This window comes from Euleptes europaea, chromosome 14 (assembly GCF_029931775.1).
Source record: "Euleptes europaea isolate rEulEur1 chromosome 14, rEulEur1.hap1, whole genome shotgun sequence".
Lineage (NCBI taxonomy): Eukaryota > Metazoa > Chordata > Lepidosauria > Squamata > Sphaerodactylidae > Euleptes > Euleptes europaea.
In genome coordinates this window covers 30,019,843-30,046,302 of record NC_079325.1, presented here as the reverse complement: position 1 = coordinate 30,046,302, position 26,460 = coordinate 30,019,843, and the positions used below count along the sequence as shown (strand labels likewise).

General features: G+C 47.6%; 2 protein-coding genes across 2 annotated transcripts; both read right to left on the bottom strand.

Moving 5' to 3' along the window:
• Positions 1-1,085: 1,085 nt before the first annotated feature.
• On the bottom strand, positions 1,086-14,789 carry ANKRD23 (ankyrin repeat domain 23). The gene is made up of 9 exons (XM_056860586.1): positions 14,650-14,789; positions 8,583-8,738; positions 6,749-6,880; positions 6,510-6,617; positions 3,930-4,028; positions 3,198-3,296; positions 2,989-3,087; positions 1,871-1,969; positions 1,086-1,218 (listed from the first exon to the last, which is right to left on the bottom strand). Exons 1-9 carry the CDS (start codon positions 14,674-14,676, stop codon positions 1,117-1,119), a joined length of 921 nt encoding a protein of 306 aa, XP_056716564.1. The 5' UTR covers positions 14,677-14,789; the 3' UTR covers positions 1,086-1,116.
• A 5,073-nt stretch (positions 14,790-19,862) lies between these two features.
• On the bottom strand, positions 19,863-25,495 carry ANKRD39 (ankyrin repeat domain 39). The gene is made up of 4 exons (XM_056860751.1): positions 25,391-25,495; positions 22,536-22,639; positions 21,585-21,788; positions 19,863-20,074 (listed from the first exon to the last, which is right to left on the bottom strand). Exons 1-4 carry the CDS (start codon positions 25,491-25,493, stop codon positions 19,868-19,870), a joined length of 618 nt encoding a protein of 205 aa, XP_056716729.1. The 5' UTR covers positions 25,494-25,495; the 3' UTR covers positions 19,863-19,867.
• Between the last annotated feature and the right edge of the window lie 965 nt (positions 25,496-26,460).

Sequence of the window (26,460 nt, the reverse complement as noted above, 5' to 3'; positions counted from 1 at the left end):
AAAGAGGGTGTGGCTGCTGCCATCACAAGGGCTGAGGGCAAAGAGGTAACAGTGTCGTATGGCAGGCTGTCATGCAGGGATTTCTATAAGTGAGGAGTCCTAATAGAAACAGAAACAGGTGGGCCTGCTTCTTCTCATGCCTTGCAGCCGAGGGAAACTGCAACTCCAGAGAGAGATGATCCTTGTTTTAGTGTGCGGAAAGCGGGCTCTGGCCTAACTTCAGCTCAGCTTGCCTCATCCACTTCTTCTCTCCTGCCCTCCCCCTCTGCTAGGCACCGCTTTCAGCCCTCAACCACTGAACCTGGGAGGGCCTTACTGGGAAGCGCCAGCATTTTGTAAAGAGCAGGAGGAGACAAAGCCCAAAGGCTTTGGGATCTGTGCAAGGCCTAAGCAGAGGCCCGGCCCTTCTTCCAGGCTTGTAGGGCTTTCATCCCCATGCAGAATCCTAGAGTCGGAAGCAGGATGCATTGGGGTTAGCCAGGCCTTGATTGATGGGTGCTTGTCCGACCCTCTTTGGAAACCACTAAAGGAGATGCCGTGATCTCCCTCTGCGGTTTCTTTGATGCTGGATCGCTTTGGAAATGCCTAAGGTATACCATGCACCCACCTTCCCTCCTTAAGGACATAACTTTTGCTGCTGTCCCCCTTGGCTTAAGCACACCTGCCTTTACCAAGAGGTGAGAAGGATTCATTGTACTAATGGAAGGGGGTGAACCCCCAGCGGCACCTAGGATTCATGTGTCATCTCTCTCGCACGCCTTAGTTTCCCCCATGGGACCATCTCTTCTCTGTGACGTCCAGGAGCAGCACTGAGAAGGGCACTCTGCCCAGCACTGCTCACCTGGCACCTTCCTAGGTGAAGGAGAGTATCCCTCGAGTCTGTAAGACAAAGAGATGTTTCCAAGGGACTCTCGCCTCCCTTCTATCTCAGCCTTAGGATATAAACAAACTCCCCGGAACCGGAGTCGTGTAGGAGTCCTGCCCACATCGGCTCTCAGGCACCAGCTTGGCACACAGTGGCCAAACCTAGCAGGGTGTGTTGGTCACAGACTGATGGAAGAGCGGGATGCCTGCTTCTAGGGCCAGCATCCCACCCCCGAAGCCCCTCCACACTCATCAGTTCCTGGCGGAGAGATGCTGCCGGTCAGCGCACTCCTGCAGCGTTGCTCGGATGCCCGTCTGCCAGTCCTTCACCAGGTCCACCGGAGTCACGGCCTCCTGCCGTGACAAACACCAAGGGGGGAGATGGTTTTACCTATTGTTTTGGAGGCTAGAAAATATGCAGTTACCCTTTCACGTCATTTATTTTTCTTTGCTTTCTTTGGATTGGAACTGATTTGGGGCAGGTTAGAGAGAATTCTGTCCTTTGGTGTGGCATGGGCCCTTAGCTGGGATGCTCCTCCATGCATGTGGTATAGCCCACAGCTGTCCTTCTTTAGGAATTGGCCTAATTCTCATAGCAGGAGGGGGATAAACCTGTGCCTGGGCTGTAACACTTCAAACTGGAGGTCTCTGTTGGAAAAAAATCCCTTTGTGTAGAAAACTAGTATGTCAGGAGAAAGCTAGTTTTCTGATAGGCTAGTTTTCTATGTGCAAGGGATATAGCTGAGGTAAAAGAAGTATTTGGTCATATGAGCCCCACCTGCAGTCTGAAGTGGTACCTCCCAGAAACATGTTTACCCCCTCACTGGGAATTATAAAGCAGCCCAGTAGGCACCAAGTACATGAACATTCGTTTAGGGCAGATACCACAAAACTTGGAACCTGCCCCGTCATGCATGAGTTCTGTGGACATGCCCACAAAGTATCTGTGCCTCCCCCCACAATCTTGAAAAGGTAGCAAGGAGCCTGGTCCCAGCCCAATCCTCACCTCATTCTGGATGTTGAGGTTGGCGCCATACATCAGCAGCATCTTCACAGCCTTGAAACGTCCCAGCCGGACTGCGTCGTGAATGGGTGTGTCTCCTTCCTGCCAGGGGAGGAGGGTGTGAGTGTGGGCTCTCCAGCAAATTACATCAGTATCCATTGAGTTGGGGCAGGGATGGACCTCGTTGGCTCACCTGTCGGACCTCTCAGCTTACATGTAGTAGGTTCGTAGCTCAATCCTGGACAGCTTTAGTTCAAAAAGAATCTAGGAGGGTGGGCAGAGAGCTGTGCTCAAGACCTTGGGGAGCTCCTGCCCATTGGTGTAGATGGTGCTCAACTAAATTGACCAGTGGCTTGACTCAGGACTAGAATAAAGCTACAGTTCTGTGCACAGTTCAAATTCTGAAGCCTAGATACATTATGTGCATTTTTATGTATTTTATCTTAATTCAGAGCTTAAGGACAAAAAGCCCAGATGAATGGCTGTGGCTCCTCTTGCCCAACATCTTTGTTTCCCACAGCGGCCAACCAGATGCCTCCAGGAAGCCTGCAAGCGAGGCATGGAAGTCACCAGCTGGTATTCAGAGTACCCTGCCTCTGATTGCGAAGGTTCTGTTCTAATGTCATGGCTCACAGCCACTCCATGAATGTGTCCAGTCTCCTTTTAAAGCCATCCTGAGAAAGTGGCCATCGCTACATCTTGAGGCAGGGGGTCCCACAAGTTAATAATGCATTGTGTAAAGAAGCACTGTCTTTTCTTGACCCTAAATACATCATCCATCAGTTCCCCTGGGTGCATTCTACTATTGCAGGAGGAAGAAATTCTTTCTGCCTGCTTCCTCCTTACCATGCCTAATCTTGTAAATGTCTATCATGTTCCCCTTTCAAATGTATTCTGTAGTAAGGCAGGGAGCAGCCTGCCCTTCTGCTTGCCAACGAACCCTACTGCTGCTGCTGTGTAATTTCAAAAGATCTCTCCAAAAGAACAGGCTGTGTGATGAAGCAAAAGCTGACTAGCCCGAGACTTGGGCCTTGCTTGCCCCAGAGGTGGCCCAGTCTGGCTGCGGTTCTTTCCCCAGCTGCTTCTGCAGGATCCTAATGGCCAAAGCCTCGGCATTTTACCTTGTCTTGTGCATTGATGTTTGCCCCGCAGGCAATTAGATGCTCGGCACAGTCACAGTGCCCTGTCCGGACGGCCACGTGCAGTGGGGTGCTCCAGAGCTGTCAGGCAGAAGAGAATCACTTTTAGCAGCATGCTAGAACTTCTTGTGTACACCGCCCTGGGTAGAACTCTTTTATGGGGAAGGTGGACTTGGGCTGACGCTTCTAACCTTGTCCCTTGTGGAGATCTTGGCTCCCCTGTTGATCAGGCACTTGAGGATCTCCAGGTGTCCCCCACGACACGCCCAGAACACTGGCGTCGCATCCAGCTGGTAAAAGCAAAGCAGACTTATACAGGTGAGTTCGAAATCTGTGACAAAGGTGCCAGGCTCCTGGACAAGAGCAGGAGGCACTGCGGGCCTTGCTGTGGAATGGCTAGGTCTCTGCTACTGGCTGCCTCTCCTTGGGTGGGACAAGCATTAAAAAATTTATCCTCCACTTGCCGTCTGCTCTACCACTTCATTCTGATGCATCTATAGACCAGGCCTTATCAGGCTGCCTTAGTCTGGAGCATACCTGCATGAACACATGAAGCTGCCTTATACTGAATCAGACCCTTGGTCCATCAAAGTCAGCATTGTCTACTCAGACCGGCAGCGGCTCTCCAGGGTCTCAGGTAGAGGTGTTTCACATCACAACTTGCCTGGTTCCTTTAACTGGAGATGCCGGGGATTGAACCTGGGACCTTCTGCATGTCAAGCAGAGGCTCTACCCCTGAGCCACAGCACCTTCTCACCACCCAGCCCTTCAGGTGAACTCTTTTGAGAATATATAGTGTGAAGCTATGTGGAAGGCAGGTGCAGAGAGGCCAGGGCAGTGCACCAAGATGTCAGTGGGGCAGAAGGGCCCGCTACAGTACTCTGAGCTGTAAGAATGAATGACGGCCATTAGCTGAGCCTCACCATGTCTCTTGGTTCCAGTTTGGCCCTGGCTTCCAGTAGTTTCTCCACGATCTCTGCATGGCCCCGTAGGCAGGCCTGGTGCAGGGCAGTGCATGCGAACTGCAATATGGACAGACATGAAGGGTATTGGCTTGAGTTGCCTGTACCACACATATTTTACTGTATTTCCATCCCTGCCGAAGTTCCATATGCCCTTCCCAAGGAGGATGCCAGACAGGACCCATCAGATCAAACACAAGGTATCTGCAGCATCCTTTGATAACCATTATCTTAAGGCAGAATGACACATTACCAGCAGGAATGCAGCCTCCCAAACCCATGTTTGCCATGGTAGAAGAAGAAGAGTTGGTTTTTATATGCCAACTTTCCCTACCATTTAAGGAAGAATCAAACCTGCTTACAATCACCTTCCCCTCCCCACAACAGACACCCTGTGAAGGTAGGTGGGGCTGAGAGTGCGACTAACCCAAGGTCACCCAGCTGGTTTCATGTGAAGGAGTGGGGAAACAAACCTGGTTCTCCAGATCAGAGTCCACCATTCCAAACCACTGCTCTTAACCACTACATCATGCTGGCTATCATGAAAGCAGAGGTGTGTGGTGAAGGAGAGAGGTGGTGATTCCTACCCATCCATTCTTCCCCACAGATCTTCCTCTGCAGGTCACCCCCGACAGGTTTATTTCCAGGTTTGTAGCACAGCAGAGGAAATGGGTGGGAGTCTTCCAGAAGGAGTTGGCAGGGAGAATTGGGGGACGGGGGAGGAAGGGTTAGCCAAGTTTGTCTTCTATCGTTCCACCATAAAGATGGCAGGTTGCCCTGGCCTGGATGGTCCAGGGTAGCCCAGTCTCCTCAGATCTCAGATGCTGAGCAGGGTCGGCCCTGGTTAGTACTTAGTGGGGAAACCACTAAGGAAGTCAAGGGTTGCTATGCAACGGCAGGTAATGGCAAACCACCTCTGTCCGTTTCTTGCCTTGAAAACGCTGCTGGGTGGTCATAAGATTTGATAGCAGGCAAGGACATGGAGAAATCATAAGCAGATGTGCTAAGAAGTAAGTTCCGTTCTATTAATGGGGGCTTACTCCCAGGAAAGTGTTAAGATTGCAGCCATAGCAATTGAATAAGTGCAATTGCACTTTGACATATGTCAGTCACCATTACAACTCGCAATCAGGAAGGCTGAAGAGGAGCAAGGGGGATGTTCCTTTCCCCCTTGATAGGGCAAGTCCCAGTGCAACACCGAGAGCTCGTGGATCAGTGCACAGAAATGTTCCACGCAGAGAAGTTGTCCTTGCAATTTTTCTATGTGTCCCTGAATGAGATCACGCAGAATTCTAAGATTCTGTTCGCTGATAGATCAGGGATATGTTATGAGAGGATCGCTTTAAAGGCTCTGTGTCCTGGTTCATCCATGCCAGGTCTTGAGGTGGCAGAGATGTGATGATAAACTAGAATTAGAAGATCATATTTTTGCACTGTTCCCATATGTCAATGAATCCCTGCTGCAGAACAAAAAAAACCAGCAAAGCAAAAGGTGTGTGTGTGTGTGTGTGTGTGTGGCTGAACTTTTATCCCTGTTGTGTGCTCCTGTTTTATTTGCGTGTTTTTTGGAAGGAAGCTAATTCAAAACTGGAATTGCCCTGCTGCCTCTTTCTCCTGCATTCTGTCACCTCTTTCTCCTGCATGTGAGCCCTAGTTTGACTGTGATCTCCATTCTGTTTCAGCTGTTATTTAACAGAGTCAAGGTAATACTTCTTGTGGCCAGCAGGTGGCGATTGGGAACAATGTACACCTAAAGGGGCAGGAGACATAGCGGCCTCTTCGAGAGACTTGGGTGGCATTTTGGAATACAAGCAGTTCCGATCTAGGAAGAGGACAACTAAAAAATCTGGGTGTTAGGTGGTATGTACTAGACCAGTGCTTGGGTGGCTAACCAGAGAGAGTCCTGCATGAGACACTGGGACATAAGTACACTAATCTGGAAACGTGAAGAGCCAAGGGGTGTGTGTGTGTAAATAGTTTAATAGATAAAACAATTCACAGGAAGGGGCTACTGCACAAGCCCCATTTAAATGAACTGGAACTTCACATCTTTCAGTAGGGCTTGCACAGTGGCATTTCCTAGCAGACTGGGCCCCATGCTATTGAATAACAAGAGAAGTGATATTTACACTTTTCTCCATAAATGCAAAAATGTCTCTGGCCAGCCTTGTGTACCAGTTCCTTCCTCTGTCTAGTATTCTCTGCTAAAGATGCTGTATTTCACTTAACCAGATCACTTCACTTCTCTTCAGTTATTTATCTATTTTTGCCATCAACTCATATCCGATTTACGGTGACCACGTAGGGTTTTCGAAGAAGAGACTTCAGAGGTGGTTTGCCATTGCCTGCCTCCATGTCACACCCCTGGTATTCCTTGGAGGTCTCCCATCCAAACACTAGCCAGGGTTGACCCTGCTTTGCTTGAGATCTGAGGAGCTCAGTCCCTTCAATTGCTCCTTCCTTTCAGACAAACACTTGCAGATGGGCTCAATTTACATTCCTTTAGAATGCAGAGATTGGTGCTCCTTAGCAACTCAGTACCTTGTCATGAGCGTTGGGGTCCCCTCCGTCTGCCAGATATTTGTCGATCACGAGAATCCGGTTATCCACGGCTGCTTGTAGAAACTGTTCTGAGTTTACAGGCTCTGTCTAGAGAGAAGGGGTACAGAATGACCTTCATAAGGGTGCCCAGAAAAGCCAGCTTGTGCTCTCTCTCTCTGCCACTGCCTCCACCATTCATCTGGCAGGTGCTACTCACAGGCTGAGGAACAGATACTCACTATGATTTCTGGCTCCTGTTCCTTGGGGCGGACCACCTTCTTCCATTTTTTCTTGTTTTTGCGTAGCTTGATAATAGCCTCCAAGTCCTGCAAGCTGTCTAGCTTCAGTCTGGAGTTATTGAGTGTCTCAAGCTGGCAACAAAATTTTTTTTAAGTTAGGCCTACAGGAAAGCACCACACACACCTTTATTGGCATATAAAAAGGAAGAACATATATTAGAATAAATCCGAGTACAAATAAATAAAATTGGATAATCATCCATTAAGGAAAGCTACACACCATTCACAATATCTAATTGCTAACTATAAGAACCTTGCAACTGATACAATTATTTTTGGGTTTTGTGTGATCATAAGATAGGATGTCCTGATTTCATCAGAAAGCCATTCCCTGTTTACAAACAGTGGGTCAATGAATTGGGATTGGCTACAAGCATAAAAGGAACAATTAAAAAGGACATGCACAAGTGATTCCATTTCACCATTCCCGCAAGGGCAAACTCTATCTGCAAATGGGATTTTATGAAATCTGTATTACAAGGCTACAGGAAAGCAATGTCCTATATGGGCACCTTGGGGCCACGACATTTCAGTGCCAGAAGTGAAAATTCAAAGGACACTTTCCCCTTCATACTTTAAAAAATAAATAATTTTTTTCCCAGTGGGGAGCCAACAACATTGTTCTTCCTCATTTTTTCCTCACAACATCCTGTGAGGTAAGCTATGATGGGACAGCCTGACTGGCCCAAGATGACCCAGGAAACTTCCATGGCAGATTGGGGATTCAAAACTGGTTTGTCCAATATTCCAGCCCAGGGGTCCCCAACCTTTTTGAGCCTGTAGGCACATTTGGAATTCTGACATAGTATGGTGGGCACAGCTACAAAATGGCTGCTGCAGGAGGTGGAGCCAGCCACAAAATGGCTACCATAGCGTACCTTCAGTCACACAGTGAAGATCCATGTGCTGTGTTGGTGGCAACTGCTAAAACAACTTTTTAAAAGACCTGCAATGCCATTCAAATCTCCAATGGCCAATCAGAAGCCTTGCTTGGCAAAGCCCCCCTGGTCCCACCCACTTTCTAAAAATGCTTTGTGGGTCCCTGGAAAGGTATACGTGGGTGCCCACAGGAGCCATGTTGGGGATGACTGTCTGGCCACTGCTCCACAGTTGCCACCCTCAGTGGGGAGTATCTCAAGCCGGCAACAAATTTTAATTTGTTTAAATCATCTTGCGCAGCTCCCATTCATTTCAATGGAGCTTATGCAAGAAACCTTCCTAGTGGGGGGTGTCCCACTCCTGCTTTGCCACTTTAATGGTATGCAGTATCCACCTCTTCAGGTAGCTACCTCACTTTGCCTCATCACTGAATGGCCTGTCTCAGTCTGTGGATCACTATGTCCGATCCCTGGCAAATAACCAGTCATCTAACAGAGGTGTCTTGTGGAGTCGTAGAGTGGGGCTGCACAAAAGGCAGCCCAAGGGCCACCGGGGGACCACTGGGCAAATTAGGGTGGACCAACTACTGGCTGTTGGTTGTGGTGTTGCTTGCAAATGGGGAGCTAAGCTGGACCTTGACCTGATGCGGGGCAGGGCATGCATTTCTTGTGCACTGAATTAAGAGGCATGATAAGGATCACTTTTACTATTAACTATTAACCAATCCCTTGGCGATGTAAGTTTAAAACACAATAGGTTCTAAAGAAAGAAAAACTAGACCGTCCAAGATAGCAAACTGTTGTCCTACAGGGCTGTCCCCTTCCTCCCTGCCCTGCGGCACAACAAGGTGAGCTTTCGCTCAGCTCTCCTCCCAGTGCCACACCCACCCGCTCACCTTTCTTCTCTTCTCCTCTTCTGCTTTCTGCTTCTCCTTGCTGACTGCTTCCCACACGCCGACTGGGCCCGGCTGCCAAGTTTCTGGCACTTTGGCTGCATTTCTGGAGAGGGCCTCAAAACCTCGCCCTTTCCCCTCATGTCGTTCATCACTTACCTGAGAAAGCAAGCAAAATATGAGAGCATTGAGGGTTGATAGGATCAGGGAGCATGTTATGGGAAAGGAAGTCTGGGACTAGGTGCTGGGCTTGCCTTAACGCAGCAGAACAGAAGTACCGAAATTTGGGTGCCTGAGGCATAAAAGAGCATTTTAGACTTCAGATGGTGGATTTTGAATGGGGGTCACACCCTGATCTGAGCGTCACATAAGTGACACCACCAAGATTTTCCTTTTTGTTCTTTCTATGGAGAAGGGGAAAAGGAAGGCTGAAGACAGAGAGAAAACAGCACGCCAAAGAGAATAAAGAAGAGGGGAAAGGCAGAGAAACACTGGCTTGGATGGGCAGGTTGGGATTCAAGGTGAGTCCTGGGTCCCAAAAAACCGAAGGCTCTCAAAAATAGCATATTTCCAGTCCAGGGTTTTTGGCTGACTTGGTAAACAGATGTATCCCCTCCAGAACAGCACAAAGCTGCCCTTGCCCAGTAAAAGCACATATAGTTTTAAAGTAACGTTCATGCATTACATTTCTGAAAGTTTTGAGTTGTGATTTGAGTCCCTTCTGGCCCTTGTAAATTGAGTCATACACCCCTGAGACATAGGGTTGCCAGCTCCGGGTTGGGAAACGCCTGGAGATTTTGGGGGTGGAGCCTGAGGAGGGAGGAGTTGGAGGGACTTCAATGCCATAGAGTCCAAGTGCCAAAGTGGCCATTTTCTCCAGGTGAACTGATCTCTTATCGGCTGGAAATAAGTTGCAATAGCAGATCTCCTGCCACTACCTGGAGGATGGCAACCCTATAAATTAGTGAAGCTTTAGCACTAAGCTGCCTTGGGATCTTCAGCAGGCTATGAGGGAGGTCAGTTTATTTGCTGGTTTGCCCTTCCTTTCCTGAGGTCAGTCGCTCCCCCAGCTGGGGAGTTTTCCTTTCTTGCAACTTGCTGACCCAACCAGAGCGGCCGCCAAGTGTGAAAAGTGTCAGCTTCCTGGACTGAGCTTGCAGCATTCCACCCGTGCCCCAGGCTGCTCTGGGTAGCCGGCCCTATGAAGGCAGCCTCTATTTATATTGTTATGTACACAGCTCTGGCTGAGGAATAAACATCATGGGGACGAGATGCCATTCTCCATGGCCACCAAGGGCAAAACAGCATTGTCATCAGCGGGGCTGGCCGGAGACACTGTGGTGCCTGAGACAGATAATCGGAGAGGCAGAAAATCTCCCCAGGCTAATGAACGGAGGGGCTCAACCTAGGGGACATTATCCTGCACTGCTGTGCTCTCGCACAACTCCCCATTCACATCAAAAGAGATCATGCAAGAGAATTTCATAGTGGGTTGCTGAAAAAACCTATCCATGTGGTCGGGGGCTCTGAAGAAGAAGGTTGGTTTTTATATGCTGACTTGCTCTACCACTTCAGGAAGAATCAAACCGGCTTACAATCACCTTCCTTCCCCCTCCCCACAACAGACAACCTGTGAGGTTGGTGGGGCTGAGAGAGCGCTAACAGAGCTGTGACTAGCCCCAAGGTCACCCAGCTGGCTTCATGTGTAGAAGGAAAACAAATCCAGTTCACCAGATTAGCCTCCGCCGCTCACGTGGAGGAGTGGGGAATCAAACCCGGTTCTCCAGATCAGAGTCCACCACTCCAAACCACCGCTCTTAACCACTACATCAGGCTGGCTCTCTGCCACCCTTAACGGTGCTTAAACACCCGCAACTAGGACTGCCAGCTCTGGGTTGGGAAATACCTGGAGATTTTGGGGGTGGAGCCTGAAGAGGGTTTGGGGAGGGGCTTCAATGGGGTATAATACCATAGCCTTCCCAAGTGGCCATTTTCTCCAGGCGAACTGAGCTCGGTCACCTGGACAGCAGTTGTAATAGCAGATCTCCAGCCACCACCTGGAGGTTCTCGACCCTACCCGCAACCTGAGTGAAAGGAGTCATATGTTTTAGTGGCTGAATCAGAAATGGCGACCTCTCTTCCAAAATGATTTCTTTTCACACCCCAAAAATCTAAGCCATAAGGCTGCCTTGGAACTGAACTTTGCTGGCGTAATTAGATCACTTCATCCTCGACCAAGCATGAAAGGAACGTCTCCTTTTGCGTGGACAATTTAGGTCAGCACCTTTTAAATAAAAATAACATTGCTAATGCAAGTACCCCGTCGTGGCCAACCTCCTTCCTTCCTTCTTAGGCTGAACTTCTGCCAGGAGACAAACCCCACGAGGCCTGGAGCCACCAGCATGAGGCAGGCCGGGGCTTCAGCCTGACATAATTACCAAAATAAAAGCCACTGCTACATTGTTCAACCCTCTCACACAGTTGCTTTTGGTTCATTTGCCTTTTCATTTGCTTTTGGTTCATCACCATCCTGAGGGGCTTTTTTTTCTCCTGTAGAGCCAGCATGGTATAGTGGTTAAGAGAGGTTTGGAGCGGTGGAGTCTGATCTGGAGAACCGGGTTCGATTCCCTGCTCCTCCACATGAGCAGCGGAGGCTAATCTGGTGAACTGAATTTGTTTCCCCACACCTACATAATGCGGTAACCCCCTGTGTCTGAGTTCTTACCGAGGTGAACAAGATGTGTCAGGACTATACCACTACAGATTGTGTGTGTGTGATGGTTTGAACACTTATCTACATAAGTGAGAGCCAGCGTGGTGTAGTGGTTAAGAGTGGTGGTTTGGAGTGGTGGACTCTAATCTGGAGAACCGGGTTTGATTCTCCACTCCTCCCCATGCGTGGCGGATCTGGTGAAGCGAGTTGGTTTCCCTACACCTACACATGAAGCCAGCTGGGTGACCTCAGGCTAGTCATAGCTCTCTTAGAGCTCTCTCAGCCCCACCTACCTCCCAGGGTGTCTTTTGTGGTGAGGGGAAGGTGATTGAAAGACGGTTTGATTCTCTCTTAAGCGGAAGAGAAAGTCAGCATATAAAAACCAACTCTTCCTTCTTCTATAGATACTAACACCCGGATGGCCCAGCTAGCCTGATCTCATCAGATTTCAGAACCTAAGCAGGGTTAGTACTTGGATGAGAGACCACTAAGGAATGCCATAGTCTTTATGCAGAGGAAGGCAATGACAAACCACCTCTGTTAGTCTCTTGCCTTGAAAACCCTACTGGGTTGCTATAAGTTGGCTGCGACTTGATAGCACTTTACACACACACACAGGTACCAAGGGAGTTTAAGCCACACAGACCATCTTGGATTATTCAACCACGGACCGTTTCTCCATATGGAACTACAAAGTTCACCCGGAGAGAATATGAAGTTCAACAGAGATAACTACGGCATACTGGGTGGCTTGTAAATTCCAAGTCCTTGGCAGTGATTTAGGTTTTTTTGGGGGGGAGGAAGAGTCCCTTAAATTGGAAGAAGCAGAACACAATGAAATTCTCTCCTGCTGCCTCCCCCCTTCTGGGGTGCCCTGTGCATAGGGAGAACGGTGACACTGTTAGATTAGTGAGCCCTTTAGTGGTCTCGGACCCCAGCAAATGCCCAACTTTCTGGGACATCCCAGCAGGGGAGGAGCGGTGGCTCAGTGCTAAGGCCCAGGTTCAGTCCTCAGCATCTCCAGTTCAAAGGATCAGGTAATGGGTGCTGAGAAACACCTCTGCCTGAGTCCCTGGAGTGGTGCCTCCAGTCAGAGTAGACCTTGACAGACTCAGTGAAAGGCAACTTCATGGGTTACCAGCTGTCCGTCTGTTCATTACAACTAAAAGGACATCAGGCAGCTACACGAGGCAAGACCTCTAGGCCCGATCATTATAAGAATGCATAATGTTATTAGGGCTGTAACATCAGTCAGATGATTTCTTTAAATTCTGAGAGGCTAAAAAGGCACCCCCTAATTAACGAGGCAGCACCTTTTAAATAAAAATAACATTGCTAATGCAAGTACTTATAAAAACTGTAGGGAGCCAGAAGTGGTGTGCGTGCTGTCTTCTTTCAGGCACCGGAGACGAATTCATTTTTCTTTGATGGGAGGTCTGCTGCAGCTCGGCTCTGCCTCTTCTAAAACTAAAGAATTCTTTTGGTTTCAGCTATTGTTTTATTCATATGCAAATTTAATGAATCGCTAGATTGATTGAACCTTACATGATTAATCAACTAAGAGCTCTTTAACTGAGTGACAACTCTAATTTTTTCTAAAAACTAAAGCATATAAAATTAGAGTAAAGCTGGAACATCAAAAACCAAGAATCATCAGCTATGAAGCAGAACATGAATGATTAAGAAGATTGCCCTTTCAGTTTTCTGAAGGGCATCAAAGTAGGCTGGCCAAGAAGAACCAGAACAGACACAGAACTCTAAAACCCTGGGGGCCAGAAAGTGGTCTTTTTCTGGGCCCCTGCAGATGAAATCTTGGCCCTCCTCAGAAGGGCAGCTGAGCTTAGTCATGCTATTAACACAATTCTGAAGTAGAACAGTAAAAGCACTGAACGGCGATGCAAGAAGAAATTGAGCTTCCGCATCTCAGCTTTAATGGTAAAAAGAAGAAAGTTGTCATCCTTTATGGCTGTGAAGATACCCTTGAAAGGCAGGCAGGAATGCCTGCTGAGATCTTAGAGGAGCGACTGCATAAGATTGGGGGTGTTACGGGGCTTTCCTCTCCTTGCCTCTTCCACAGGAGGTTGTTTATACAAAATAAAATAAATGGTACAAATCTGCTCAGTTTGCATCATTATAAGGCAGGCACATAATTTAGTTTTTTTCACCGACTTTGGATTGCCTGAATGCTACATTTTAATTCTTTACAGGCAATCTTGAGCTTAGCTTCTACAAAGGTACAAAGATGCCGTTTCTCTGTACCTATGGATTTGTGCCAGGCTGATGTGCTCCAAGAGGAAGCAGGCCAGCGCGTTCTGCACTGTACCATGAAACCAGCCCTCAAGCCCATGGCATTGCAGAGAGAGCCAGGTGAAGTACCCACACCCTGGGGCTGTGCCAGCAACGAGGGATTGCCAGGAATTGGTTTTCTCATGCGATACAGCCGTGGTTTCTCCACGAGACAAAGTGGAGAAAAATCACTCTAGTTCTCTGTAGCATGGATGATTAATGGGCTAATCCCCAGCTCCAGCAAAATTGCCTGGCCAATTCTTCTGTCCCTGGAAGTGTGCTGAAACAGACGACCCAGGGAAGCCACAACCATCCATCAGGATGCCTGGGTGTGGGTATGCGTGGAAGAAGAGGATTGGAGGGGCTGGACTGCTTCCCATGCTAGGAGAGGATTCAGACAACCCTGGATCCATGCTAGTACCTGTTTGTCCCAGGTGGCTAAGACTGCTAAAGTACAACTAAAGGCTGTTAGTCTACATGGCCATATTATTTTGCCATTTATTCTGTAACCTACATTGAGTTTCATAGAGAAAGGGGGGCTATCAATAAAGTAGAATCAGAATAATAGAGTTGGAAGGGACCACCAGCGTCATCTAGTCCAATCCCCTGCACAATGCAGGAAATTCACAACTACCTCCCCCCGCCCCACATCCCCAGTAGCCCCTACTCCATGCCCAGAAGATGGCCAAGATGCCCTCAAAATCTGCTTAAGGCCATAGAATCAGCATTGCTGACAGATGGCCATCTAACCTCTGCTTAAAAACCTCCAGGGAAGGAGGGCTTACCACCTCCCGAGGAAGCCTGTTCCACTGAGGAACTGCTCTAACAGTTTGAAAAGTAAATTTTAAAAAATCTGGGCATAAGCAGGTCTTTAAGTCTTGTTGAGAATCTTGAGTAATTTATTCTCCCTCAAATTGTTCTACTGTGAACCCCAGCATTCCTATTCCTTATGACACATACAAGTTACCCACACAAACCTGTCCTATCCCCATAGCCAAGGGAGGTCAAAGGCCTCCAACTCACACTACCGACCTATAGGATTCCCCACCCCACCCCCTTCCAGCCTCTTACCAACTGCTGAATGCTGAAGATCTCCATGGTCCCCCCTATTCCAGAGTCACAACGCTCAATTCCCCCTCAGCTGGTTTGGGCAGGTCTTTTTATCACCATCCTTTGGAGTGGGGGGAGGATTTGGGTTACAGTCCAAAGTCTCCCCCTCCTCCGCTGTCTGCCACTGGGCCCGGCAAGCTGAATAATTCAGATACCTTGTAATGCCAACCAAAATAAACTGCATAGCTTAAGGTTTCCAGAGGATGGCTGCAAGGGAAGATGATGGGTCAGCTGTGGAATTCTCAACCCCACGGAGTGGGGAATTGATACATTTATTTTGACTGGGGTGTGTGTCAAAAGGTTGCCCTTAAAACAGGGCATTCTCTTTCTCCTTATACCTCATCCTAGAAGCCCTGGACCCAGCAAAGCTGAAAAAACTGGCAAGCAACCAATTGCCTCCTACCTTGTGACACAGGTGTAGTTCTCACTGAGAGGGTCAGCCTCTTTCAGCGGTATACCACTGCAGAACAAAGGTGAGAGCTCACATGATGGAATTTGCCTCCCCCAGACACAAAAAAATCCCTGCAAGAACCTTCTCCTTGACAACGATGTAAGAAAAAGAGTTGGTCTTTATTTGCTGACTTTCTCTACCACTTAAGGGAGAATCAAACTGGCTTACAATCACCTTCCCTTCCCCTCCCCACAACAGACACCCTGTGAGGTAGGTGAGGCTGAGAGAGCTCTAAGACAGCTGTGACTAGCCCAAGGTCACCCAGCTGGCTTCATGTGTAGGAGTAGGGAAACCAACTTGCTTCACCAGATCCGCCACGCATAGGGAGGAGTGGGGAATCAAACCCGGTTCTCCAGATTAGAGTCCACCACTCCAAACCACCACTCTTAACCACTACACCACGCTGGCTCTCACTTATGTAGATAAGTGTTCAAACCATCACACACACACAATCTGTAGTGGTATAGTCCTGACACATCTTGTTCACCTCGGTAAGAACTCAGACACAGGGGGTTACCACATTATGTATTCCCAGCGATGTATTAAGAGTTTGAAAAGGTTATCAAAAATACTGTTCGCACTTTCTATGTATTCCCACGGATGTATTAAGAGTTTGAAAATGTTATAAAAAATACTGTTCGCACTTTGTTTGGCACCTTTAGCTGTGAAGATGTCTTCCAACCATTTTTTAGCCATGGTATCCAAAAACCTTTTTAAAGCGATGTTTTTTATAACATTTTCAAACTCTTAATACATCGCTGGGAACACATAATGCGGTAACCCCCACAGTCAATCCAGTAAGGCAGCAAAAGCTCTTTTTTAAAAAAGTGGATGCTTTAATTGCTGCCTGAGGGGGTGTGTGTATTTTTATGGCCATAAGCCTCCTTAAGAATCATAACTGGTAAGCTGCCGATTAGCAGTTAATAACTAAACATTAAAACATGGCCACATCAGCAGCTACAGAATCCTGAGATTCACAATTACTTTCAGAATGTGATAAACAAGCATCATGTCCTCAGGGGGCTCCCCTCATATGCAGGACATGAAAACAGCCATTTCCCCTCCCCACCATCAACCCCCATAAAAAAAGAACTGGCTGATAAAGGTGGAGGCTGCCGCTTGCCTGTCAGGAAGCACAGAATGTTGAGGACAGTCGAGCATCAGGGAAAGAGGGGGATTAACCTCACAGCACCTCCCTCAAAGTCCAGGATGCTTCGAGCTTTTAAGGCCTTTTTGACCATTTTGACACCAAGAGTCAGAGTGGGGGGAAATGTAACTGGAGTGAATGCGCTTCCCCTGATCCTAACCCATCACCAAAGAAGAGTGGGCTCTTAAAACAGCCCGGAAACATGCCAAGCTGGTGGAGATGATGCTCCTGACGGACAGGTTAGCAGTGGCATCTGCTGTGCAGATGGGCTGGGGAAGGAACCCCATAAATCAGGGAGAGAGAGATGGTCAGGAAGGGAAAGGGTTACAGTGATTCAGAAGGCCGGCTCCTCTGTCAATAGCCTGGAGTTCATGTTACAGGTACAGGACAAGCAGGATAGAAATAGCCCCCTGGATGGCAAGATATTTAATCCCAAGCCTGATACATTCCCATCCCCACCTCCTGCTAAACCACTCAAGGTTAGAGCAAGACTCAAGGATTACGCTTCAGAGAGAGAGAGAGAGAGCAGCCCCAGGCAGGTCTGAAAAAGAGATGCAGCCAAAGAAGCAAGAGTTTCAGGTGCAAACTCCCAGTGGCTCTTTCCTCTTTGAAAGCTCATGCAAAACAAAGGCAGGAGGCCCAGCTCTCCTCTGCTGTTCTTAGGAGCACAAAACACACTGAGATTACTCCCCGTGATAAATATATATTACTGCAGGAGTGAAGAATAAAAGCCATACTGTCTGGGGCTCATTCACCTGCTGCTCACCTTCTAATGTGACTGGCAGACAATAGTGTCTATCATGCTTTTCCAGAGGGCACGCATCTCGTTTTTTGTAGAAGAAAGCAACAAGCAAGGGGTGAATAAGATGGGCAGCTCAGAGAAAGAGCAAGGGAACACAGTTCAATATCTTAGGCCATTTGGTTTCTGATCCCAAGGGCACTTCTCTTTGGCCCAAATGACACATCACACAAGAGACAGGAGAAGAGGCTCCCAATACTTTTCATTCTACCTTAATGCAGTCGTGGGAAGGGGGGGTCTGAATTTAATTGCAGAAGCCGCCAACCTTTCATTCCGATTTTTCTAAATGAATGAATAAATGGGCTACATTTATAATTAAAAACAGACAACGTGGCTTAGTAGAGTGTGATACTTGGATCTAGGAGACCCAGGTACAAATCCCTACTCTGCTATGCAAGGTCATCGACGGTGCATTCCTAAGGAGAGTTACTCGTCTAAGCCCATTCATTTCAATGGGCTTAGAGACTGGAGTAACTCTCCTTAGGAACGCACTGTGAGTGCCTTGGGCCAATAACTCAACCTATCTCACAGGGCTGTTCCTGTGAGGATACAAGGGAGGAGGGGGAAACCATGAGACTGATCGAAAGGTAAGGTCAACGGATGGATCTGACCCTGGCTCCACCCACTTCTTTCACGGAAACAGTTCAGAATGCAATGAATACGATAGTATTAAAAGTTCCCTGAACCTCTTGGGAAAAAGTAATGGAGAACACTGTGGGTGCAACAGCTACCACGTTTCACTGACAGCTGAAGTTTTCAAGATGACTTTTTTTTACTTCCCTCACCTATCTTCCACCAAAAGCTGATGTCACCTCTAGAGCCTCAGGTGTACAGCGGTGACTTTAGTGCTTATAAAGGCAGAATGGCTCCATGGAGCTCCCAGTTCAGAACACAAAAACTGAATTCTTGCCCTTAAGCACAACCTCAGGACAATGCCCTGAAGTAAAATGGCTGCCTCAGCTCCTCCCCCTTCCACCATGGTACAGCCAGATGTGCTTTTATACAGAGCTCAGCGTGTGGCAGAACCACATATAGCTAAGTGGTAATACTGGTGCCACAGTGGGTGGTCTTGTCCTTGAAGCCACAGTCCAAAATTACGCACATGTATACAGAGAAAGTGGGTAAAAAGAGCTACAATTATATTATTATACACAGACACTCCCTCCCCATGGACCTTAACATGGCATTATTGGGTACTGACATGAATCAGTTCACAAATATTTTCAACTGCTACATGGTTAGAAACAGTCTAAGATGGAAGAATTCTCAAAACAGAATTATGGAAAACTGGGAGCATCGCTGACATGATTAAAACAAAGGGCCAATATATACCGCTGCACATTTGCCCAAGTCCTGATCACTGTGAACAGGCCCATCACTGTGGGTCTTGACAAAAGCGATTCCATAGAGGAGTCAGAGGTTTAATGCAAGGGTCTTGCTGTTGCTTTAAGGGCTGTGGATGAGTTTTGAGTGAGCCATTCACCTGTAGGGATGAGGCGGAGACCAGGACTTAGCTGAAACAGGGGGTACAGGCTCAGCACAGGATGGGGGGAGCAGTCTTCTGCCTGCAGTAGAAAAGCTAGCTATGATTCCACTTAGGCTTAGATTTTTAAGCAAAGAGGGTTTTTTTTATTAGTCTCTGGGTCTCATCCAAAGAAGTTGCATAGAATCATGTAGGCCCTAGATTTCTCATAATTCAAGTAAGTGCTGTGGACATGACAATATATTCATGAAAACCAGCTTCTCCCACTTCCAGCTGCAGTTGAAAAATTGCACATTTGCATCTCCCTTTTTAAAAAAAAACCCTGCACCCAGAAAACTAGTTATGTCGGGGGTAGTGTTCAGACCAGGTCCAAACACACTACACACCCGCTTCAAGGAGCTTGTTTTTACAATCGCAGTATTCAACTTGAACCTTGAATTGGCACACTGCAGAACAAACTTCCCAGTTTGGATTCTACAGATTGGATAAAAGGCCCTAACTCGTCCAGCTGATAGGAAGAAAGTGGATTCCTTTGAAATGTGGTGGTGGAGGAGAGTATTACGGATACCGTGGACTGCCAAAAAAAAAAAAAAAATCAGTGGATTATAGATCAAATCAAGCTTGAACTGACCCTAGAAGCTAAAATGACTAAACTGAAGCTATCATATTTTGGTCACATTATGAGAAGACAAGAGTCACTGGAAAAGACAGTAATGCTAGGAACAGTTGAGGGCAGCAGGAAAAGAGGAAGACCCAACAGGAGATGGATTGACTCCATAAAGGAAGCCACAGCCCTCGATTTGCAAGATCTGAGCAAGGCTGTCAAAGATAGGTCATTTTGGAGGACTTTCATTCATAGGGTTGCCATGAGTTGGAAGCGACTTGACGGCACTTAACACACACACAACTCGTCCAGTAAGGATGGATAAGGACACAGAGTGGGGGGAGGCAACACATGAAGATGGAAGTCCAAGGACACAAGACCTTTAATGTAACCCCCCCATCCTGACGGAACCGGCACTGCTACCACCCAACTCACCTGAGCCAGAGCTTCCGGCACCCACTTTCATATCTGGAGCAACAGCTCCTCCCCAATCCCAAGTCATGACAAAGTTCCTTCCCATGGCTCTGAATTCTAGGCCTGGACCGTCTGAGCACACCAACGCCCCTCTGAGCTGCAAATCAATTATTCTTTCAACAGGTAAGGCTTGAAAGCAAATTCATTTTGCTGCTGCCGTGTGACTCCGCAGCATACCAGCGTCAGGCAGGCAGGCAAGGGGTGACGATGGGCAACTCAGCCTAGAGGGCGGTAGGGCTTTCCAGGCCCTTGCATTCTTTGCCGTCACTTGCAGGCAAACTGCTTCTGTCTAAAAGCCTCCGCAACTCCTCTTGACTGTCGGGAACCAAGTCGCAGGGTGTGCTGAGCTTCTTGTCTCGCATGTTCCTCAGCTCCGCGTTGTGCTCCAACAGGAGGGAGCAGAGCTCGCAGTGTCCATTCTCTGCGGCCTGGATGGAAAGAGGGAGAGGGCCTTCAGGGCATGCAACAGGAGTCCAGGATGAGTGCGTAGCCTCCTAACAGCCAATAAGATTTATGGACCTAGCCTTCCAGGTGGGGGTGTCAAAGAAAGGGCAAGTAAGGAAGAGAGGAATACCTGTTTTCCCTAAAATGAGGAAAACCAGCAAGTCATCAGGGGCTGTCATTAAGCCTTGGGGTTTGAGCCTGAGCTCCCATTTTAGCTTCTGAATCCAGGATTCACAGGTCTTTTTGCAGAAGACAATATCCAGAGGCAACACACTCCCTGATGTCTCTTTGTCAGAGCCCTTCTCTTCCTACTGAACATTTGCTGGCTGCTTATCTCAGCCTCATTTACCCAGGAAATTGGATCTTGGAATAAAATGCCAGCCATACCCCTAATGAGGGCTCACTGTATAAAAAGGGGTGCCTTTGTGGGTTTGGAGCCAGGTAAGGACTGTATCCTCTGAGGCATACTTAGAGGTTCAAGATCTGAAGTTCCACTCAGAACCAATTACAATTCATTACTATTTGTAGAGTAGACACAACTTAGTAAAGAGCATAAGCAGGCTTGGCAAAACAGAACTTTCCTGCAACCTTTTAGCCCAGTTTTTAACAGAGGGGGTTCAATCTTTTTTTAAAGCTGTTTTTACAGTCTGCTTCTCGCCTGGGGACTGTTTTATGAATACAATTTTTAGGCTGTTCAATGTTGTTTTATGATACTTTATGCCCCTGGCTTGCTTTTTATGACTTGTTTTATCATTGGTAATTCTTAGGTTATGTAGTCTACTTTTTTCTCTCCAGCAGCTGATTTGAGCAGGTTTCTGGACAGGTAGCATCTACATTTACTAAATAAATAAGCCTGAAGGAACCCACTTGACCAGTCACATAGCACCGAGAGGCTTAGAAATGTGATGCCGCACCAAGTCTGGGGACTGAATAACTGGTGCATCGCTCTCCCCTTCAGCACACCTGGCCTGACCAGGATGGCCCAGACCAGCTTGATCTTGTCAGATCTCAGAAACTAAGCAGGATCAGTCCTGGCTAGTACTTGGATGGGAGACCACAAAAAAATACCAGGGTTGCTGTGCAGAGAAAGGCAATGGCAAACCACCTCCGTTAGTCTCTGTTAGAGCCTGCGTGTAGTGGTTAAGAGTGGTGGAGTCTGATCTGGAGAACTGGGTTTGATTCCCCACTCTGCCACATGAGCAGTGGAGGCTAATTTGGCGAACTGGATTTGTTTCCCCACTCCTACACATGAAGCCAGCTGGGTGACCTTGGGCTAGTCACATTCTCTCAGCCTCACCTACCTCACAAGGTGTCTGTTGATGGGAGGGGAAGGGAAGGTGATTGTAAGCCGGTTTGAGTCTCTCTTAAGTGATAGAGAAAGTCGGCATATAAAAACCAACTCTTCTTCTTGCCTTGAAAACCCTACTAGGTTGCCATTAGCCGGCTGCGACTGGACAGCGCTGTATACACACCACACTCTTATGCAGGGCATACCTTGTGCAGGCAGGTCCTCCCGTCATCATCAATGACAGCTGGGTCAGCGCCATGGGCCAGCAACAGCTTAACAATATCTGTGTGGCCGCAGTAAGAGGCTCGGTGCAGAGGGGTGGCCCCACCATGGGTCTGGGCATTGGTAACGGCTTGGTTGTCCAGCAGGAACTGGCAGACATTGTAATGCCCGTTGCGGCTGGCGTAGTGCTACAAAGAGAGAAAACGTGGCACTTGGGGGCTAGGCGGACGCATGGCTCACAGGATGCCTTTGGGGTATCCCAAGCAGAGTCATGCAGATTCTGTATTTCAGTCTGGCAAACAAAATATGTCATATGGCCAAGAGGAATCCGAAAGGAAAACACAGTACCAGAACCATCACTATGTCCTGCTCCAAACAGCATCCTACATCCACTGCTGGCTCAAATGCGACTGCTAATTTCGTGATACGAAACCCACGTGTGGATGTAGTAAGGAAAGAAGTTGGGGAAACTGCATAGGTCTTTCCCAGTAACTACCCAAGTAGTATTTTTTGTTTTGAGGTTGAGGAAGGGAAATTAGGGATGCCAACAAGCCTGGAGAAAAATGTCCTGTCCCTTTAATAGCGGCTTAATCTGATGTTATTTACCTCCATGCCACAAAACACCTCAACTGCCCATTTCCACACATCAAGCCTCTATTAAAGGGCATTTTCTCCAGGCCTGTTGGCAACCCTAGAAGTGACTGGGGACACTTGGGTGTTCTCATACTGACAAAAGCAGCATGAAACATAACTCTGCAGAAGTTGCATCCTTTCGTTTGCAACATGCAATGAGGACAGTCAGATCTCTGGCTGTTCTTCAGCCAGATTTTGCCAAAGGGACGCCAGGGCCCAGCCCCCATGGCAAGCTTGCACCCAACCACTACCCAGTGATGTGAATTTTACCCCATCATCCCTTTCTCTTTCAAGGCGCTTACCAAAGCTGTGTATCCAAGGGGGTCAGGACTGTTAACGCTTCCATGTTTCAGGACATGCTTTTTGACACCTTCAAGGTCTCCATTCAGAGCAGCATACCAAATCCCTAGCCAGAAAAAAAAATCAATTTCAACTCCCAATGAAATTCATCCCAATGACTTGGGTGTAGGAAATAACCCAGTGCTACTCACTCAGTGGCTATGGAGCCACGTGTGGCTCTTTGACATGTTACCTGTGCGTCTTCAGAGCATTGTTCCCCACTGTGAAACCTGCCCTGTGTTTCAGGAAAGCAGGCAAGACCCTTGCCTGATGGAGCTTGTGGTTGGCAGGTGGTTTGCACCTTTAACCAACCACCACAAGGACTGGAGGACTGGTAAGCTGCTAAGTCTTCTGAGCTGGGAGCCTCATGCCAGAGATGGACTCAAAATAAAATCTCTGCCACCATGGAAGCCACCCAGGAAAACAGCAAGGTGACCACAATAAGGTGGTAGTTTTACTTCCCTTAGTCTACAGCCAGCTCACTCTCCTCCAGGCACCTTGGCAATCCCACTCACACACATGTGCTGCTGTGCCTCACGCTGAGCAGAGATGGAGAAGGCGGAGAAAAAAGCCTTCCCCCTCACTCCAGATACACAAGGGCTGACTAAGATTCAGCCGTGGTGGGGGCAGACAACTCTACAAGCTCAGTAGTACTTTAGTAATTGATTGGTTATAGTTACATTTATATATTTAATAGTTATACTATGGTATGTATGCCCCTCAGTCATGTATCTCTTTTTTTTAAGTAGTTGCAAATGTGGTTCTCTATGGGCAACAGAGTGAGTGCCACTGCAGTAACTCTTTAACACACAATAAATCAAAAAAACTTCCACGTGGCTTGATCCTATGCAAGTTTATCTCAAAGTAAGCCAAGCATATTCTACTGAGATGTTTCTGAAGAACAAGTGCAAAGAACTGCAGCAGTGCTTTGCATCAAAATTGGGCTGGAGAATGCACTGAAGTGTTATCAACTTACCAATACTAAATTTGGCTGGAGGTTTGAGCATTACTGTTGCATAAATACCAAAGAAACTGCTCATAAGAGACACAAGCTGGGAAATCTCTATGTTCCATTCTTCATTGTGTGAGACAGGAAATATTTTGTGGGGCGGTTTCATGTCAGGGAGAAATAAAGTGAGTTGATGTAGCAGCAGAAAGACCGAACAATGAATCACCGAGCCCCTAGTTCAAATCTAACCTCTGCCCTGAACTCCTGAGGCAAGGTGCTCTCTCTTAGCATCTGTTCCCCCCTCTGTAAGACAGGGATAATAATACTGACCTACCATACATGGTTGTCATAAGTATTCTAAGCAAGGTAAAGTAGAGGAGGAAGAGGAAGAGTTGGTTTTTATATGCTGACTTTCTCTACCACTTAAGGGAGACTCAAACCAGCTTACAATCACCTTTCCTTCCCCACAACAGACACCCTGTGAGGTAGGTGGGGCTGAGAAAGCTCTGTGACTAGCCCAAGGTCACCCAGCTGGCTTCAGTGTAGGACTGGGGAAACAAATCCAGTTCACCAGGTTAGCGTCCACCGCTCATGTGGAGGAGTGGGGAATCAAACCCAGTTTTCCAGATCGGAGTCTACCACTCCAAACCACCACTCTTAACCACTACACCACTCTGGCTCCCAGTGCTCTAAACACTTAAAAGCACTATACAAATGCCAAGTATTGTTATCATCATCATTATTATCCGACTGACTGAGTTTCCTGCCAAAGGTTATGCCAGTGTGCCACAGTGGTTAGTGTTAGGCTAGGATCTAGGAGACCTTGGTTCGAATCTCCACTGTGCCACGGAAGCTTGCTGGGTGACCATGGGCCAGTCACACACTGCCAGTCTAATCTACCTCACAAGGTTGTTGCGAGGATAAAATGGAGGAGAGGAGAACAGTGTCAGTCACTTTTGATCCCCACTGGGATCCATTCATTTACTATGAATAAAGTAAATATAAATACATTAATAGATGTATGGGTTGTGGATGCACTCCTCTAAACTTAGCATTTATACCATGCTATAAAAGTGTGCAAAGTACTTCATAGAACACTGTCTCAGTAAGCTCCACAACCCTGAAAGGTAGGCCAATGTTATTAATTATCCCCATATTTGTAGACAGGCAGAGCAGGATGATAAGGTCAAGAGAGAACAAGGCTTGCCTAAGGCCACCCCATGAGTTCAAGGCAGAAGCCTGACTGAACTGGGGGTTCCCTAGTTCACACACAACTTAGTAATGCACTGCACCCTACTAGCTCTTAGTACCGCACGAAAGAGAAGCACTGCAGAATGCTTGTGCCCACTGCCCCATTCCTTTATAGGAAGTGGTACGCGAAGGCAGCCAGTCACAGAATTGTTTACCCTGAAGCACCAAAGGAGCATAATCAATACTAGCAACAACAGCAGTGATTAAGCATTGCTCCGATCAACCGCTAGACACCAGCAGACCATCTTCTGCAAGCCATGGCAATCAAAGAGGGCACATAAGAGGCTCCAACAGCTCTCTTTCGTCCAGGCCAATCCTAGAGAGGCAGACACGTCTGTGTTGGGTGCAGCAAAAACCCACAAAGTATCTGTGGCACCTTAAGACTAACCGTCTCAGTGCAGCATTAGCTTTTGACAAAGGTAAACTGACAAAGAGGCCTCTGGCTCACAAATGGTTTTCTGCCACAGTAAGAGTGTTAAGTCTGTAAGGTGTCACAAGGCACTTCATCTTTCCTGGAAGTTAAAAAAAAAAAAAAAAGCTGGAGGAATAGATCTCTTTTGTTGCAACTCATCTCTTCCCTTCCCATCTCTTCCCTTCCCATCTCTTCCCTTTCTATACCTCTCTCAAAATCCATCTCCTCCACATTCTGGTGAACACTGAGAACTGCTGAACGGTGGGAGCAGCAACAGCCATCCTTGTGATGTCCCGAGAAGGATTCCATCTGCCCCCTTGGGGATTTGGTCTTGTCAGAACTCCGTAAACGTTTGGGATAAGTGAGCCCTGTGGAGGGGAAGTCAAAGTCAGTGACCCATACAGCATGGGCTTGCTCAGCTCTCTGACTGAACAGCTGCCCACAACCTAGCTCCCAGAACAGATCGTTTGCCTGATATGGTATGCAACATGTGAACACAACCCGAAGAGGTTACACTTCCCAACACAAAATCCACAGCAGGCAACTCGGCACTGCACACTGAAAACTCTGTACCATCTCTAACCATGCTCATGCCATCCCATTTCTTGCCAGATGCCAACCACCCTATTCAACCTGTGTGTGTGTGTTATTCTGGGATGATGAACAGAGCATGTGCCAAAGGGAATGGAAGATTCAGTCCTTGTCCGCTTGCCCCACACTGCACTGCCCCTTTTTCCTGGGTGGTGGGATACACCACAGATAAAGCCTCAGACACTGAATTGGAAGGTGAAGTGACCAATGCATGTACATGAAAAGAAATCTGTAAAATGTTTCAAATGTGACAGATATGGACATAAGTCTTATGTGAAGGATTTGATGATGACAGTGCTAGATATTGGGAGAGATCACATTTTCAAGGCAGCCAGTCTGAGTCAGAGAAATATGCTGCTAGAAAAGGCGCCAATTTTAAACAAAGGCCAGAGAGGGAGCAGCAGAGAACAGATTCTGTTCTCTGCTGCTCCCTCTCTGGCCTTTGTGACTGACCCAGAGGTCTGGCCTCTTGTGGAGAGTCTACAGTGTTATCTCTCACGTTAGGTGCCCTGTCTCCCACTCTTCCCTGACACCTGTTTCTTTAGGGGTTTTTTTATTGTTGTTAAGAAGGGGGGGGAAGGAGAGAAAACAAAGGATCACATCACAAACACAGAAGGAGAAAAACTATCATTAACCTTATCTTTCCATGACAATATAAACAAAGCCCGTCTTTCCCAACATTTAT